The following is an 18,300-nucleotide window of genomic DNA, read 5'->3' as shown; positions in this document are numbered from 1 at the left end:
TTTTTTTTTTTTTTTGTGTCCCGTTTGGATCTTAAGCCATCAGAATTGTTGTCTTAAGGCCAAGAAAGATGCCAAGCGGATTTATTTTACCAAGTGGATCATCATGGCCTTGCCATATTGGTCCATTTGATTGACCTTTATTATAATTATGAATTTATTTTATTTTCAGTTCCTACAAACGGGACAGACATGACTGGGGGATAGGACAGGGAGAAAGAATGAAAGAAAGAGAGGGAGAGAAAGAAAACCAAAGGGGAGAAGAGACAGTGAGAAGGGGGGGGAAGAAAGAAAAAAACAAACAAAAAAAAACCCACCTGGGTCACCTGTATGGAGAAAAAAAACAGAAGAGAAAGCAAACAACGAAGAGCAACATAATAAAAAAAAACAGCACCATCACAATAAACTAGCTAGCAGTAGATATCAGTAGATACTAAATAATAAACGATATTGTGCAGCACGCAAGATACAGTGGGGCAAAAAAGTATTTAGTCAGCCACCGATTGTGCAAGTTCCCCCACTTAAAATGATGACAGAGGTCAGTAATTTGCACCAGAGGTACACTTCAACTGTGAGAGACAGAATGTGAAAAAAAAATCCATGAATCCACATGGTAGGATTTGTAAAGAATTTATTCGTAAATCAGGGTGGAAAATAAGTATTTGGTCAATAACAAAAATACAACTCAATACTTTGTAACATAACCTTTGTTGGCAATAACAGAGGTCAAACGTTTACTATAGGTCTTTACCAGGTTTGCACACACAGTAGCTGGTATTTTGGCCCATTCCTCCATGCAGATCTTCTCGAGAGCAGTGATGTTTTGGGGCTGTCGCCGAGCAACACGGACTTTCAACTCCCGCCACAGATTTTCTATGGGGTTGAGGTCTGGAGACTGGCTAGGCCACTCCAGGACTTTCAAATGCTTCTTACGGAGCCACTCCTTTGTTGCCCGGGCGGTGTGTTTTGGATCATTGTCATGTTGGAAGACCCAGCCTCGTTTCATCTTCAAAGTTCTCACTGATGGAAGGAGGTTTTGGCTCAAAATCTCACGATACATGGCCCCATTCATTCTGTCCTTAACACGGATCAGTCGTCCTGTCCCCTTGGCAGAAAAACAGCCCCATAGCATGATGTTTCCACCCCCATGCTTCACAGTAGGTATGGTGTTCTTGGGATGCAACTCAGTATTCTTCTTCCTCCAAACACGACGAGTTGAGTTTATACCAAAAAGTTCTACTTTGGTTTCATTTGACCACATGACATTCTCCCAATCCTCTGCTGCATCATCCATGTGCTCTCTGGCAAACTTCAGACGGGCCTGGACATGCACTGGCTTCAGCAGCGGAACACGTCTGGCACTGCGGGATTTGATTCCCTGCCGTTGTAGTGTGTTACTGATGGTGACCTTTGTTACTTTGGTCCCAGCTCTCTGCAGGTCATTCACCAGGTCCCCCCGTGTGGTTCTGGGATCTTTGCTCACCGTTCTCATGATCATTTTGACCCCACGGGATGAGATCTTGCGTGGAGCCCCAGATCGAGGGAGATTATCAGTGGTCTTGTATGTCTTCCATTTTCTGATGATTGCTCCCACAGTTGATTTTTTCACACCGAGCTGCTTGCCTATTGTAGATTCACTCTTCCCAGTCTGGTACACGTCTACAATACTTTTCCTGGTGTCCTTCGAAAGCTCTTTGGTCTTGGCCATGGCGGAGTTTGGAGTCTGACTGTTTGAGGCTGTGGACAGGTGTCTTTTATACAGATGATGAGTTCAAACAGGTGCCATTCATACAGGTAACGAGTGGGGGACAGAAAAGCTTCTTACAGAAGACGTTACAGGTCTGTGAGAGCCAGAGATTCTCCTTGTTTGAGGTGACCAAATACTTATTTTCCACCCTGATTTACGAATAAATTCTTTACAAATCCTACCATGTGGATTCATGGATTTTTTTTTCACATTCTGTCTCTCACAGTTGAAGTGTACCTCTGGTGCAAATTACTGACCTCTGTCATCATTTTAAGTGGGGGAACTTGCACAATCGGTGGCTGACTAAATACTTTTTTGCCCCACTGTAGACAGCGCACAATATGCTTTGAGGCAGCAGCCAAGAAAGCTGTAGTCCGCGTCTGTGAATACCCGTGTGTACACCTGTGTGCATACCTGTGTGGATCAGCATGCTTGCATTCCAAAGGTTTCTCCATGTTACGATCTGCTAGGGAGTGTGGGGGGGCCACAGCCCCGTCCTCCAGGGTATGAAGCAGGTATGGAGGAGATCAAAACTCTAGACATCCAGAGGCCCCCAGAACACAAGAGACCAAGGAAGTGTCCTGTGTCTGATGCGACAATCCACACGTTTTACACTCAACTCTCCCTCAGCATACAGTAGTTTTCTGGGGAGGTTTAAGATTTCATTTTTTGTTTGCTTGTTTGAGTTTATATTACTTTGTTAAACTGCCAAAACACAGTATCCATCCTTTTTGCCATGGCTTTTCGAGCCAGGTTGGCACACTCGCTGCTCTTCCCATACCATCCTTCCTCAGTGTGTGCTTGTAAGTGTAGGAAATATAAATTACTGCTGACTTAAAGTTGTTCTTTTTATTAGTGGATCTGGCTTAACTAAACTGAGATACTTCTTATAACCAAATCCACCTAGGACAAACAATTCTCATCTAAATTTGTTGTACAGCAAGTTAAAAAGTTGCTTGTTTTTTCAGCCTGAAGGCATATTGATCAAATCTACTCATACTCTAACTTTGGACCCTAAACAAAGAGGTACAGGTGAGTATCAATGTTAAGTAGCTCCAGTTAAAGAAAACTTAGTAACTTATTCATTTGCTTATAGCCTGATAATGAACAGCTATCATCTCTGGTTATTTTTTGTAAGTATTAATGAAACTTTTTCAACTTTATAGATGGCAGACAAGTGGAAATCCTCAATAGCAAGATTCCTGTGATAGATTTTGTTCCCAACTCACCTACCAGCACACAAATCTCACTAACAGGTAAGATATACACATCAGAGTGCCTGCAGTGTCACCTCGGTATTACTGGAGAGATAAGAGGCAGTGGTGCCAACAGGACTAAATTTCATTCACATGGCAGTTCCAGTGTCATGTCAGATTACTCACAGTAATAGTTTCTGCAGACTTTCAGCACAGTCTTGTCTGCTTGGGAAAAGCACTAGCAATATTCAACATGCAGTGACATATCGTCAGTGATGATCACACTAATGATCAGCCTTCAAATGCTTACATCATATCTGCCAAAAAAAACCAAACATTTCAAGCATATTAATTAATTAAAATCATTCATATTATTAAAATTATATGTAAAATGCATATGGGATTACTGTATTTATTTGGTAAGAGCTACGTGTTCCACCATTGGTGTAACTTTGTGCTGAACATTGGGGGGGTCAAGATCTCTGTCTAAATAAATAAATAAATCTGGGTAAATTCCCAGATGATTAAATGTACAACTATTTTGCTGGTATTAACTGAGTAAATGAGTAAATAAAATCAACAGCCTATTTATGCAGAACTGCTCCCAAGAAACACAGATGTTTACATCAGTGCTGTAACAACTTGTACTGTTATAACTGCACATTACTTTTCTCAGCTTATATATACACTAACTTATTGGAAGTTACATGTCTACTTTTTAATGCACAGGTACAATACACAATCTGCACTTTTCTAATTATTCTAAATATTCTTAACTATTTAAACATCTTTCAATATCCTGCTCTGTTTGCACACTATCTGTACGCTAATTTCAACAGCTGTACTGTACTCTGCTCTGGTAACTATTGTCTTTGATGTAAATATGTAAAAAAAAAATAATAATAATTTTGTTTTCTGTTCTGTGTCCTGTTCTTTTTGTATATGTGCTTTTCTTTGCTGCTGATACAACCAAATTTCCCCTTGTGGGACAATTAAAGGATTATTCTATTCTAATTCATAATTTTATTGTAGGGGTTATATTGGTTGGGTCTGATTATTGGAGGGGTCATAACCCCCCTTACCCCCCTGGAAATTACGCCCCTGTGTTCCACCTTGTTCTCAGTGGCAAATGATGAGACTGGTTGTGTATTAATTTCAGGGAAACAACAGAGAAACGTGCTCAAGAACACAATTAGTGGGGAGTCAATGGGTGGTCTGATCTATCAGCCTTCAGGATGTGGAGAGGAGAACATGATTCACATGACCCTACCAGTTACCGCAGTCACATATTTAGACAGAGCCGATCTCTGGGAGGTTGCGAACATTGACCAGCGTCATCAGGCCCTCCAGCACATCACAACTGGTAAGTTAACACAAACTGTTAGCACAGGTATGAGAGATTTCTTTTTTAAAGCCCTGTGTGTAAAAACCAAAGGTCACACTTGGCAGTAACAAGCAATACAAAACCACCTAATTTAAAAATACTATTCAAATAGGTTTTCAGTAACTTTTAGTACAGAGTTTGAACAATAGTGAATAACTTGAGTTTACTTTCTTTGGTTTGTTTAGGATACCACAACCAACTTGAATACAGTAAAAAAGATGGATCTTTTGCTAGGACTCAGGATGAACCCAGCAGCACCTGGTGAGGCCTACAGTTGTTGGTTTTTAATATGTAAATGTTTGCATATTTTCTCACTCGGATTATGACTATGTGTTGATTTTACATATACACCTTCTTTCTTCTACTAGGTTGACAGCATATGTTGTCAAGGTGTTCGCCCTGGCCAACAATCTGATAGCAGTGCAAAGTGAAGTGATCTGTAACGCTGTCAGGTTTCTGATCGTGAACACACAGCAACGTAACGGCATGTTTATGGAAGTTGGAAGTGTGTCCCTCAAAGAGATTCTTGTGCGTGCACTGATTTCATTAACATTAACTCTTCATTTTAACAAAAGCCTGCATAAAATACAAACCTGCAGAATAGTATACCAAATGTCATTTTGGATGAATCAGCAAACTTTTATTATTAAATATATTAAGAAGTAGTATATATATCAGTAGTTTTGACATGCTTGTGTGTATTTGCGTGTACAGGGTGATGTGCTTGACACAGACTCAGATGCCTCCTTTACAGCTTTCTGCGTCATTTCTATGCAAGAGTCACACACAATATGTGCTCCAACTGTTCATGTGAGTGCCTTTTTGTTCGTTATCTCTCTTTTTTTAAAACTTTTACGCACAGAATGTGAAACCCAGTAGTCAAATATAAAAAATGAAGGATAGTGTGTTTACTGATCTATCGAAAGACTGGCAGTCTGTACATTTTGTTCCCATATTGCAGATCTTTAAACATCTGTGCAGCTGCAACTTAAATCTTACCCGTCGACGTGATCTTACATTTCTTCTACTTTTCTTTCCTTCATTGTTTCTTTCTATCCAGAATCTGCAAGCGAGCATAGACAAAGCAGTGGGCTACCTGGAGAGGCGTCTGCCAAGCTTAGTCAACCCTTATGCTGTTGCCATAACATCATACGCCATGGCCAATGAAAACAAACTAAACCGAGAGATCTTCTTTAAGTTTTCTTCCCCAGGTGCTGTAACACAACAATCCAAAATATAAAGATAGTAGTACTAAAGTGGAATAATAAATAGCTTGTGCAAAACTACATCAACAACCGCATCACAAAAACTTGGGTCAAACGGATTGACTCTCATGTCTAACATTCACGTACATGTTAGCTTATTAGAGATTCATGTAAAGCATCAGTGTGGTTGTGTAGTTACCTGCAAGAAAGAAAAGCTCAAAAATGCTATAAATATATGCGTGCTATTTAGCATTCCAGGAATTGTTCTGTAGTTCAGTGCATATCCTAGCTTTCTATAAACGCAAGATAAAGTGGCCTAAAAATGTATTTTGACATTATGGCTACGTTCACACTGCAGGTCTTAATGCTCAATTCCGATTTTTTGATCAAATCCGATTTTTTTGTCTGCTTGTTCACACTACAACTAAAATGCGACAGCAAACGTGCTCTAGTGTGAACGCTCAAAGCGGCCCGCATGCGCAAAAGAAGACGTCACACACAACGCGCTCTGTTTAGACCCAGAGCAAACAGTATTGTTTGACTGATGGCCCTTAATGTAAAGACTTCGGACTTTATGTTTCCCAATTTTTGCTTTAAGTTATTTTGTTATTTACATAATAATGTAGATAACCTAATAATTATCCTTATTGCTGTTTTAGAGGAGCGGTGCTTCAAAGGATAGTTGCAGATTTCTGTCAGAATCTGCAGATTATACAGTACAAATAAAATGTTCACGTTGTCTTCCCAAGAGTTTCGCTGGATGGCCAGGAAGCGTTCACGATGGCTGTGTCCCAATTCAGGGTCTGCACGCTTGAAGTACGCGCACTGTGCGTACTATAAGTACGAGAAGTGCGGAAGTGAGAGGCTTGTGAAATGGGACGGTCTAGCCTTCGTCGCGCTGTTCAGGTTGCCTAGCAACCATGATACTAACCGCGAGAAACGTTACATACAACTTTGTTTGACATAAATGAAGGAGAAAAAATGTGAAAGAAAATGATTTTTTTTAATACACATCTGTCAACTGGAAAGCACAATTGTTAGTATTTTAAGTATTCTATCTATTTTATTTATTGAATTTTATTGTTTTATTTATATTTTGATATTGCTAGGGATGATGCAATGATCGGGGACCATTCTTAATTTCGTTGTTCTCATGACAATGACAATAAAGTTTCTGATTCTGATTCTGACAAGCAGAAAGTTCCACACAAATGAGTTTGTTAGTTTTGAAGTTATATACAACACAAAATCAGTACAAATAGATGCGTATTCTGACACCCAATAATGACTTTACTAAAGATCAGAGATTGGTTTTATTGCTTTCTGTCGGTTAGCTTGTAGAGCAGCTTGACAACATTTGAGTGTGGACCCAACCAGTCTCTGTGACAGTTTTGGCGACAGCTATTAACAGATTTTTGTTCTCCATGACATTTTTTTAATCTATTTTTTAGCAGCCACGGTAAGTGGAGAAGTTTAGTTTGGATCATTTATGTAGTGTAGGAGGTTTTACTAAATGAGTGACTCGAACATTTTGGATCAACATCCTGCTGGATGAATGTGTAACCTTTTTTGGGGGGTATATTTCTTTAAGCGTGATTCTAAAATATATGACATGAGTGTTTGTGATTCCATCTTTATATGCACGTTCACCTGCCACATCGTAAGAAAAAGAAAGTAAGACACTGATGTTTGCGCCTCTGTGTTTTTCCCTCCATCCATCCATCCATCTTCTTCTGCTTATCCAGTGTGCATTTATTCCTAGCAATCTTCTTTGGGTTCCTTCTCTTTCCATAGGAACAACAATTATCTACTGAGTTGTATCTGGTAACTATTACTGAAGTAACAACAAGCATTGCATTTCTGCATTTCACTCCTCCTTTTTTCTTCAATCCTCCACCCAGCCAGCACCTATCAAATAGCAGCTTTCTTTTTGAAAAAATGGAATGCATTTTTCTTGTGTATGAACTTGTGTATATATTTATATAACCTTACCCACCTATTATCAAGTTTATTATAAAAATTATTTAAATTAAAGATTAGACAGAGCACCACATTACTTGATGCAAAACTGTCTCTGTGTTTTGCTTAGATTCGTCCTATTGGCCTTCACCTGCAGGACGAGTTTTCACAGTGGAGGCCACGGCTTACGCTCTATTGGCTCTTGTTAGGGCCAAGGTAAGTATCTGTGTCACAGAGCAGTACATGTAGCTAAAGTGTACATGTAATAGAAGATTGAGCTGCCAGGCAGGAGGAAATGAGGAAGACCACAGAGAAGATAATAGATGTAGTGTAGGAGGATATGCAGAGGTCTGTGGAAATCGTGCTTATTATATAACAGCTTTGATAAGATTTTCTATATTTAACTAAAATAAGACAAATACACTGTATTTCAACCCTTTTCTTCCATTAAAGGCCTTTGATGAAGCAAGACCAATTGTCCGATGGTTCAACAAACAGATCAGAGAGAATGGAGGCTATGGGTCAGCTCAGGTAAAGAAGACATCTTAATATCCTCATGTACTGATCCACTGATGAAGTTAATCTTGCTCTGGCCACAAATTATTGATCACTGATCATTTTTCTCCCCAGGCCACAATGACAGTGTACCAGGCAATAGCAGAGTACTGGACCAGTGAAAAAGAGCCAGATTACGATCTGAATGTGGACATCTTGTTGCCGGGGAGGTCAAAGCCTGATAAATACAACTTTAACTGGGAAAACCACTTTGCTACAAGAACATCTAAAGTGAGAAAGTGTTCTTTTTCACATAAGTAAATACACAGCATCTCTGTTCCTTCTGCTTGCTATGTGTTGATTTCTGCATCCTTAACAGATCAACGTCATAAACCAAGACGTGAAAGTGTCAGCCACAGGACCAGGAGAAGCAACACTGACGGTAAGTAAAATGCAATGTTTTGGTTGTTTATTTGTTGTTTATTTGTTTCCTTGTGTTTGAATTTGCTGTAAGCTCCTGTTGTCTGTATCACAGATAACGTCGCTGTATTATGAACTGCCGAAAGAAAAAGAAGACAACTGTCAGAAATTTAACCTGTCAGTGCAGCTCCTTCCAGGTAATTTGCTGCCCTCTGTCGGTTTATCCATCTTAAGATAACTGTACACATTTTTTGACTATCTATGTGAGGTAATTTTCTTATTTTAATTTGATTTTTTCCGAGCTTTTTAAAAATAAATACTGTAAATCAGATTTAAAGTCTTCCATTGCTTTGCCTCTGCAGAGTCGCTGGGTGATGATGAAAACATCTACAACCTAAAAATTAAGGTTTTGTAAGTAGACAAAAAATAAATATATGTATATTTCATTGAACTTTTCAAATGATTTGATTTCCGTTAAAGGTTTTAACAATATTATATATTATTCCCACCAACAAATGAACAACCTTGAGCTCACACTTGGAAAATTTGTGAAATTAAGTCACCAGGCAGAAAAACACCTGTTGCGACCGCGCACGGGGCAATCTGCACTAACCCGCTAATGGAGATTTGCCCTGTTGATGCGGTTATGCCGTTAACGTCATTTTAACAAGATTAGCGCTGACAGCACTAACAATTTTATTTAAAACATTTCTCTCACAGCTCTTGTTTAGAGCTATACAGATTTGTAACTTTTGTGTCTTTTACTGCTGATAAAGAAATTGTTCTTGCCTTTTCATTCTTTGATTACTTATTCTCCCTGTTCTGTTTACAGCTATAAGAACAAGGAGCGTAATGCAACCACACCAGTCTTGGATATAGGCTTGCTAACTGGCTTCACTGTTAGCACAAAAGATCTGGATTTAGTAAGAAAAATAAACACAAATGGGCTCAAATTGTTCAGAATTCAGTATTTCTAATTAAGGAGGCATCTTTAAATTTTGAACCGTGGATGTGTGTGTTTCATTGTAGCAAGCCAAAGGGCATGCCCGCACTATTTCAAAATACAGGCTGAGCACTGAGTCAGAGAGAAGATTGCTCACCATTTACCTGAACAAAGTAAGCGATCAGTGTTCCCCCTCTCTCTACTTTTTCTCTTTTGACCTGTGCTCACATCATTTTTTAATTCCTTTTCATAACTTCTCTCCTCTAGGTTCCTTACACGGAGCTGGAGATTGCCTTTAGGGTCCATCAGAAACTGAGAGTGGGCATCTTACAACCAGCTTCTGTATATGTCTACGAATTCAGCGACCAGCTACAAAGTGATCGTGAGTTTGGCATCTTTGAATCGTTTTTTGAGCGTAAAGGATTCATCTTTGCTTCCAGTAGATTTCACTTCATGTGGTTGGGTGCAATATTACATTTTTAAATGTACTACAATGGTGCAAAAACATCTTTATTTGTCAATGCAGACACAAAATGTGTGAGATTCTATCATCCAGAAAGGAAAACTGGAGAGCTGCTGCGCCTCTGTAGAAATGATGAATGCATATGTGCTGAAGGTAAGCAGGAGATGACGCTACATACATTTTTTTTAACCTCTGAAATTCTTTATTAAACATTTTTGGTATACAAAGGTTAGAACAGGTAGATTGTACACAATACTTGGAAGTTTTTTTTTCTTTTTTTTTACTATAAAAGTACTTTAGACACTCCGTGACAAATACACCCGTGTGATTCAATCGCATCAATGTGGCCAAAATCTTTGAGGAATGTTTCCAGCAACTCTTTGAATATGTTTTGTGACGAGTTGCGGAGGCAACCTGATACTACCAAGATGTAATGACTCGGCTGCTGGGTGTATATTGCAGTTGCTAGTTAGTTTTTGGTAATGTATTTGACCCATGAGATGTATGATTCTATTGTTTAATAGGAGCTCATCTGTCAGTCAAATGCAGATAACACAAACACAGCTCTAACATATTTAAAATGTGGCTTAGATCCATGCAGCCATCACCAGTCCACAAAATTCCACATAATCTCATTTAGTTCCTTTATCCCTTTGTGCCTGTTGTATATTTCCAGAGAATTGTAGTATGCAGAAGAAGGGAAAAATCAACAATGATGAACGCAAAGATAAGATTTGTGAGACTACAGTGAGGAGCAAAATAGATTTTGGTAAGTTTGTTTTTAATAAATATGGAATAAATACTCTAAGGAACAGAGCAGGTGAGCTAACAGTCTACAAACTGTCTGTCCTCAGCATACAAAGTGAGCGTGGAACAGTTTAAAGATGGTTTGTCCACAGACATTTACACAGTGCAGGTGCTGGAAGTCATCAAAGAAGGTAGGTTGATTTTATTTAAACCTGTGACAGAACCAAAAGTGTTTGCGATTTGTATTGTTTCCCTATCTGATCCCCTATGGTGATACCAGATATCTTCTTTGTCTGAATTTAAGACATTTTCAGCCATCATTATTTTCAAATATTTGGCTGAGAATTTCTCAGAATTAAAATGCCACCTAATTTTTCATAGCTGAGCTTCTTCTTAATATGTGAATTTTAAAGGAATCACAATTAAGTATGATTTAGATTCATTTTCTGGGCTCTGACCAATAATTCTTCCCAAACTGCCTACTTATGTGTTTGTTTGTTTTCAGGTAGTTTGCAATCTTTCAGAAGTGATGATTAGAGCTACAAATAATACAAAGAAAATGTAAAAAATTCCTTTATGTGTTATTTGCATTTGTTCTTCTATGTATTGATTACAGGAAGTTATGATGTGGGTGCTCAGGGTAGACAGCGCACGTTCCTAGGTTATCCACACTGCAGAATGGCTTTAGATCTGGGAGTGGGCAAAACCTTCCTTATGATGGGAACATCTGGAGATATTTTCAAAGATGAAAAGAGTCAATCGTAAGTTGTTGTTTTTTTCTTCTTGTGATATTGGGAGTATTCATAGATTTGTAAGATTTTTTTCTGTTTTTCACTTTCAAATTAGGTATCAGTATGTCCTTGGTGAGAGAACCTGGATTGAGTACTGGCCTACAGTAACAGAATGTACAACTGAGGAACATAATTCTACCTGTTTAGCCATTAACGAGATGGTCAATGAATACATGATCCGAGGATGTCGAAATTAGTGAAACTGAAGAGAATAAAAAATAATAATCTATAAATATTTTTTAAAGGTTGAGTAAGACACTTCTTAAAAAAAGGCAAACAAAAACCTGCCTTAGCAACACAGAGAATTAGACTAGCTTTCCGAAGGAGAAAATAAAGAAAAAATTCATAAACTGTATATTAAAGACAGACTTCCAGGTCTGTAGTGAGGCCAGTGAGGAAGTGTCTTAAACGTGCATTCTTCCACCACATCCCAAATGTCCCCTGATGGACTGAGACAGAGACAGGAAGAGGAAGACAGGCAAGAATAGAACTGGTCGACTGCAAGGAGATAATAGGTGAATTTTTCAAGTAGTATACAGAAAAATAATCAGTTACTCCACATTTACATTACATTTTGAAAAAATACAGTGTAAATGGTACCTATATTTGGACAAACATGTAAGAATCGTTTGTAAAACATCATGTAACATCATGTGTACGAAGGTGGTTAATAGATAGTTAATAATAACAAAAATAAAATGTCAGCATGTTTACCCATGTAACAACAAATAAAATTATATAACCTGAGTTATATCTGCACTACTTGTCCTTTTAAAAAAAAATTATTTTATATCGAGCTTTTTTTCCTTCCTCAAAACTTAGGTTACAATGGCAATGTATGCACTGTGAACTGTGCGAGAACAGATTGCCGTCATATTTGATCTTAGTGGCTGCAATTGTGTTTGATAAGCTAACATAGTCACAGTGGAAAATGTTGAGAATCACGCTGTAACGCACTGGTTTTCAGCACTGATTAATGCTCTGTAGAAATACTCCCAATGCAGCTACTGGTTTTCTCACACAAGTCAAATGAAAGTTAGAACAAAAACGAAGTAAAGGTCATTTTTGGAGGCGCCTTGGATTTCTTTGCAATAAAGTATTTATTTCATGGTCTGAAACTTTTCCTCTGTGTAGAAAACTTGATCAGTCAGTGAAGAGACATATACAGGTCTAAATAACTGTGGCATTGTAATTATTTTTTTGTTTCTTTTGAACAAGTAAACAACAGAAAGGCATTTATATGTCAGCTCTTGGCATTTCTCTACTATATGCATATATACACACTATTTTTAAAATATTTTTCTTGATATTTCTCGAGGATATTTATGTATTTAGTTTAATCTAGCTGCAATACAACAAATTACCATTGGAGGGCAGCACCACCCTTCTATGGACAATGTAAAATAAAGACGTCGAAGAAGACGAAAGTGACGTACTTCCTTCAGCCAAGCAGCGGCTCCTTCTGTTGGTGTACTTGGAGAATAAAAGAGGCTAACTGTAACTTGCGTCTTTGAAGCCAGGCAACTTTGACAGCGTGTGAGCTCGGCGATAGTAAAGTGCGAAGTGACTCACTAAATCTGGTTCAAGAGAAAAAAAAGGCGTAAGAGTTTCTCAGGTTAAGGTGCGTCTGAAGATATGGCCAAGGTACAAGTGTTAAATGTTGCTGTGTTGGATAACCCCAGCCCGTTTGGAAACCCGTTTCAGTTCGAAATAACGTTTGAATGCATGGAGGACTTGCCGGAAGGTGGGTATTTAGCTAGCGTGTCATTCTAGTTGAATTACTCTTTATGTTAGCTGTAGAATAGCAGCGTCGTGTGGGCGCAGTCTGCTTTAAGTGTTAATTTCACCGCTGGATGTATTTGTTGCATCATAAGTGAACGATAAGCACGTTATTTTGCTCGATGGTTATTCAGTATTAGCTGTCGTTTGGGCTGTAAAGTTATATTTCATTTGTAAAGTTGTTGAAAATTGGCGCTGGCGCGTTTGTGCAGAGCGCCCCGCCTCCTGCCCACCGCTATTGGTTAAAGGACCTTCCTCGTAAGTATTTCTCAAGAAGCTGATTGGTCGGTCACATGTTACTGTAGCAATAAACAAGCTCGTAATTTGCCGCGAACCGCGCGACGGGATAGCGGGGAAATATATTTTTCTTTAAGGATATAAAAGTAGCCCGCATTTTCTTCTACTAATTATAGCACAATGGACTTGTGAGCCCTAAGTGGCATTATATTATTTGCTGCTTTGCTGTGAACATTTGGTATCTATAATACCGAAACTTAAGTTTCATTACCTTTCCGATTTAAAAAAAAACAACAAAAAACTATTTTCCTGTCAACAAAATTTAAGTATAAGCTTCAGTCTGAATTTATTTGTACGTATTCTATCTTGGCCCATTTTTTTACTAGTTCTCGACACAGCACCCTTAACATTTATTTGATTTTAAAATTAATGGATAAGCAGATATTAAATATAGAATGTACTGAACTGTCTTAAAATCAAGCCTACCAATAGCATCATGCTACAACTTCCAAGTTTAGTCTCCTGTTTTCTGCCGTTCATTTAAAAGTGAGCCCAAATAATATTACCAAATACACATTATGAGCAAGTAGAGTTTCAAATTTTGTCAGCACCTCAAACAAACTGAATTGCTTTTTGTCTCTTTCGTATTGTGGTGCTAGTTGGACTGAGTCACAAATCTTGTTTTGTTTTTTGTTTTTTCTTTCATTACCAAATCCAGTTATTAATATCCCAAAACAACATTTGCACCATTAAACATCGTTTTTCTCCCTTATATTCAAATCAATAAATTGTGGAAACTTGAGGTTTTTATGGAGACTGATGCCGTTTCGGTTATATCTGGCCAGTGCTACAGGTAAATTTTATTTGCATTACTAATACTAATTAATACAGGGTGAACTATAACAAAAAGGGACAACCATGAAACATTTTCTATGTAAATTGGATAAAGTGACCCTTCTGGTGAAGGTATCATTCACAATACCCTGTTTTACAGGTGTGTGTGTGTGAGAGTGTGTGTGTGTGTGTGAAAGGGAAAAAAAAGTAGTTTGTGCATGTTTAACTATAATTATTCATTTAAAAAAGTAAAATTAAGCCTACCTTGTAGTAGTAGTAGTAATAATGATGATGGTGATCATAATAATAATTTAAAAACAAACCTCCCTATTTGTCCTCTGTGTACTGGCAGACCTGGAATGGAAGATCATTTATGTGGGTTCAGCTGAGAGCGAGGAGTACGACCAGGTTTTGGACTCTGTTTTAGTGGGCCCTGTACCAGCTGGCAGACACATGTTTGTGTTTCAGGTGAGTCCTCTCAGTGAGCTTTTATCATGTAATACTTAACATCCAGTTTTATTTAAAACAAACCCTGTTGAGTAGTATTCAAAGCAGACATACCAGATCGCACTGTCCCAGCATCTTTTTCCCAGCTTTTCTGAGAGGAAACTGAGAGGTTCCCAGACCGGCCAAGAGACATCATGGCTGGGTTCTCACTGGGATCAGTACATGTTGCTACCACACCTGATGCAGAGATGTAGTGGAGGATTGTCTCCGCTAGTATTTGTGGTCTACTTCTGTCATCTACCTTGTATTTTTGTCCGTAGGTCAAATCAAATCACTTTTTATTGTCACATCACATGTGCAGGTACATTGGTACAGCACATGCGAGTGAAATTCTTGTGTGCGAGCTTCACAAGGAGTTGTGCAAAATACAATAACATAAACAGGCAAAATATAAAAATGGCTAAATCTGAAACTAATAAATATATGTACAATATATAATAGTATATGCAAAAAAAAAGAAAAGGTGAAGGTAGAAATGTCAATTGAACGCAATAGATCATATAGATCTGTCATTCTCCTGCTCCACTTTACCCTTGTCTCTAAACAAGATCCCAAGACAGATGAGCTTCTCCATGTGAGGCAGCATCGTATCCCCTTTTCTGACTAAGCTTGAACTTTGTGATGCTAATTGTCAACAAAGTCTCTCTGCACTCAACTTCTCAATGAGTTATACAGTACAGTGCAAGCCTATACTAAGTCAAGCCTAATTTCTTATTATATTTTGCTATCAAGGAGTCAAGACTTATCATTTTTGTGGTCTTGAACAATAGTTTTCCAAAGTCTTCTGACCTTTCAGTATTTCTTTGGACATTGACTACTTTTTTCCTCACAAATTTTCAATGTAGTCCTTGTACCTGGATATTTTCAAAGGATTTTTTTTTTTCTTACAGTCACTTAACAATGACCTATGAACCATTCAAGTGTAAAAGAAAAAAGGCACCTAATGGTGAGAAATTTCAGAAAGTGGTGTGAACTTTAAGTGCAGAAAAGTACCGTCAGATTTTTCATCTGATGTATGACTGCTTTTAAGAGGACAAGAAGGCATGGACAAGCACCTCAGCTTGTTTTCTCAAGAAGTGAATTGGAGGTTCTTGTCCAAGCCTCCTTCTCCTCTTGCTTAGGTTATTGAATGGAGTTTTCTGTTCTGACTGAAGCATCTATTAATTCCCTTCAGTCTGTCCAAAATGCTCCTGTGAGACTCTTAACTGACTCTCTAAAGTCTTCATACATCAGTCCACTTTTAACATTTTTGCACTGGCTTTCTGTCAGGTTTAGAGTAGTTTAAAATTTTGGTTTTTCATCTACATTATCAAAGTGCTCCACCCCTATTCTCTAGGCTGGGTTCGTAGGTCCTCAGAGGCCTTCTTGTGATTTCATATATCCTTTTGAAAACTAAGAGGGGACTGTGGCTTCCAAACCTTAGCTCCAAAACTTTGGAACAGCTTCCCACTCATTCTTTGCACTTCCCACTCAGTGACATCCTTTAAACAGCAGCTTAAAATGCATCTGTTCAGACAGGCATTTGGGTTATGTTTGTGTTTTTTCTCAGTTCATTTGTATCAATTTTGTCTTTTTAACCTCTATAAAGCTCTTTGAGTGTTCCATGTCTTGAAAATTGTTATAAACGGGATTTTTCACATACTCCTTTTGCACAATATCATATATGTATTTGATATCCCTGGTTTGGTTAACCAGTTACTGTTTCATTTATAGCATAATTAGATTTCATCTGATTTCTTCTCTGTGCTCATTTACCCTATCAGGCTGACGCTCCTAACACAGGGCTGATTCCAGAAAGCGATGCTGTAGGAGTGACCGTAGTCCTTATAACCTGCACCTACCGTGGACAGGAGTTCATCCGCATCGGTTACTATGTCAACAATGAATACACGGACCCTGAACTGCGAGAAAACCCACCTCTCAAACCAGATTACTCTCAGGTAACATACACAAGTACACAAATGACCATCATGAATAATACTGAGGAAAGCTGTTTCCAGCTGTCTGCATTTACTGTAATGTGACCAGATTACATCAGCATTGGGTGATATTAAGTGTAGAATATGGGCCATATTTGTGGAAAGGTACTATAAATGTCTCTCTGCTGCCCTCTTGTGCCCAGAAATGTACAATTACAGATAACTGTAGCATTATGTACGTGTATGTGTGTGTAGAATTATCTGGAGATTGTTTAGCACTGTGTTTTTGTTTTATTTGGTCTTGCATTGTTTTAAAAGAATGCATTAGTTCAGGTGGAATTTTATGCTTTCTTGTACCAGTATCTACTTTAACATTAGCATTAAAATTATTATCTTGTGCTTCATTCTCTTTACACTGGTCTTTTCCTTCTACAAATCCAACATAAAACCAACTATTCATTGTATTTAATTCAAAGCTATCCCAAGTTCTGAGGGGAAATGTGCACTCCTAAGGATGGCTGTCATAACTAACTTTTGGGCTCCTAATTAGTAATCTAATTATGTCCTCATGTAAAAACATTAGCAGTCCACCCCTATTTCTAACAAGTTCTCATCATTGCAGCTCCAGAGGAATATTTTGGCCTCAAATCCTCGTGTCACCCGTTTTCATATCAACTGGGAGGGCTTGGCAGACAAGATGGAAGACAGTGAGAATGTTGACCCGTCCCCCAACATCAGTGGCATGCTCCCTCCATCCTGTATACCAGGAAAGATGCCACATCTAGGAGTGATGCCAGATAACTCCATGGACTGCATGTAAGAGGCATCAGATTAATGCAATGGATAAGGAGCCCTTCTTATCTATACACACCCACATTGCAAACACACATTTATACAAGGAGGCCATGGATGTTTCTGTATAACATGTGGACTTTAACAGAAAGCACAGGACACCACAGCATAGACATTATCTTTTTATGAAGCACTCAAAAATGGGATTGGTCTGGCATGGTTACCACCTCTGGTTCCTCCTCTTTACGCACTTCCTTTCAACACACACACACACACACACACACACACACACACACACACACACACACACAGGTGTGCACAGTCAGATTTGCCTTAATTTATTGTATTTCTGTATAAGATTATATTTTATGCCTGGCTGAAAGAAGTGCAGATCATCAGTGCTGGGCCAGGTCACTTCAACAGACCTGAAACGTGTGGGAAAAACTCGAGATTCTGATACCCATGCTGTTCATTTTGTCCTTTTCTGCACAGATCAACTAGTGCTATGCGATGGGAAGGATATAGCACCTAGCTGCTTGTAGTAGAGCACTTCATTCTTTGTAAGATTTGTCTCTTGTGACACCTACTGGGGGGAGGGAATTGGGTTTGAATTATGGGCCATGTTTATGATATTGTGGCATCAAGTGGCTTTATTCGCATTAACATGTTTTGCCCCAGGGTTATCTAGATTACTCGGTAAACCTGCTTCTGTGAATAGGCAACAGTTCACCTACTGTTACATAAAACGCCTATATGAGCAAAACATGTAGGTAATGATGGATGCCAAATTGCATTGTGTGTGTGTGTGTGGATGATTTAGGCTTACTGTAAATAATGTTTTCCTTGTTCTTATTTTGTCTTCAAAACAAGAAGGCAGGTTTTCAT

At 38.4% G+C, this 18,300-nt stretch overlaps 2 protein-coding genes across 2 annotated transcripts in view; both read left to right on the top strand.

Annotated features, from left to right (window-relative positions):
- Positions 1–12,115, top strand: part of LOC146630947 (complement C3-like) — a 28,878-nt gene extending 16,763 nt beyond the window's left edge. Inside the window, exons 23-43 of the mRNA XM_085355065.1 lie at positions 2,713–2,776; positions 2,911–3,000; positions 4,100–4,303; positions 4,510–4,585; positions 4,693–4,852; positions 5,039–5,134; positions 5,385–5,535; positions 7,619–7,704; positions 7,942–8,019; positions 8,119–8,274; positions 8,363–8,425; positions 8,519–8,600; positions 8,766–8,814; positions 9,236–9,326; positions 9,433–9,519; positions 9,614–9,728; positions 9,873–9,962; positions 10,486–10,578; positions 10,664–10,747; positions 11,173–11,317; positions 11,403–12,115. Coding sequence (XP_085211191.1) covers positions 2,713–2,776; positions 2,911–3,000; positions 4,100–4,303; positions 4,510–4,585; positions 4,693–4,852; positions 5,039–5,134; positions 5,385–5,535; positions 7,619–7,704; positions 7,942–8,019; positions 8,119–8,274; positions 8,363–8,425; positions 8,519–8,600; positions 8,766–8,814; positions 9,236–9,326; positions 9,433–9,519; positions 9,614–9,728; positions 9,873–9,962; positions 10,486–10,578; positions 10,664–10,747; positions 11,173–11,317; positions 11,403–11,544 — 2,202 coding nt within the window. The 3' untranslated portion in view covers positions 11,545–12,115. The remainder of the gene's footprint in view (positions 1–2,712; positions 2,777–2,910; positions 3,001–4,099; positions 4,304–4,509; positions 4,586–4,692; positions 4,853–5,038; positions 5,135–5,384; positions 5,536–7,618; positions 7,705–7,941; positions 8,020–8,118; positions 8,275–8,362; positions 8,426–8,518; positions 8,601–8,765; positions 8,815–9,235; positions 9,327–9,432; positions 9,520–9,613; positions 9,729–9,872; positions 9,963–10,485; positions 10,579–10,663; positions 10,748–11,172; positions 11,318–11,402) is intronic.
- A 591-nt stretch (positions 12,116–12,706) lies between these two features.
- Positions 12,707–18,168, top strand: LOC146630946 (histone chaperone asf1b-B-like). Its single transcript, XM_085356214.1, has 4 exons — positions 12,707–13,091; positions 14,550–14,665; positions 16,468–16,644; positions 17,246–18,168. Exons 1-4 carry the CDS (start codon positions 12,983–12,985, stop codon positions 17,441–17,443), a joined length of 600 nt encoding a protein of 199 aa, XP_085212340.1. The 5' UTR covers positions 12,707–12,982; the 3' UTR covers positions 17,444–18,168.
- Positions 18,169–18,300: the final 132 nt, after the last annotated feature.

The sequence above is a fragment of the Diplotaxodon limnothrissa genome, linkage group LG6 (assembly GCF_057381915.1).
Source record: "Diplotaxodon limnothrissa isolate DT_005_m linkage group LG6, D_limnothrissa_male_GT1.1, whole genome shotgun sequence".
Classification (NCBI taxonomy): Eukaryota; Metazoa; Chordata; class Actinopteri; order Cichliformes; family Cichlidae; genus Diplotaxodon; species Diplotaxodon limnothrissa.
Note: the sequence above shows the minus strand (reverse complement) of the source record. Positions and strands in the feature narration are given on the sequence as shown.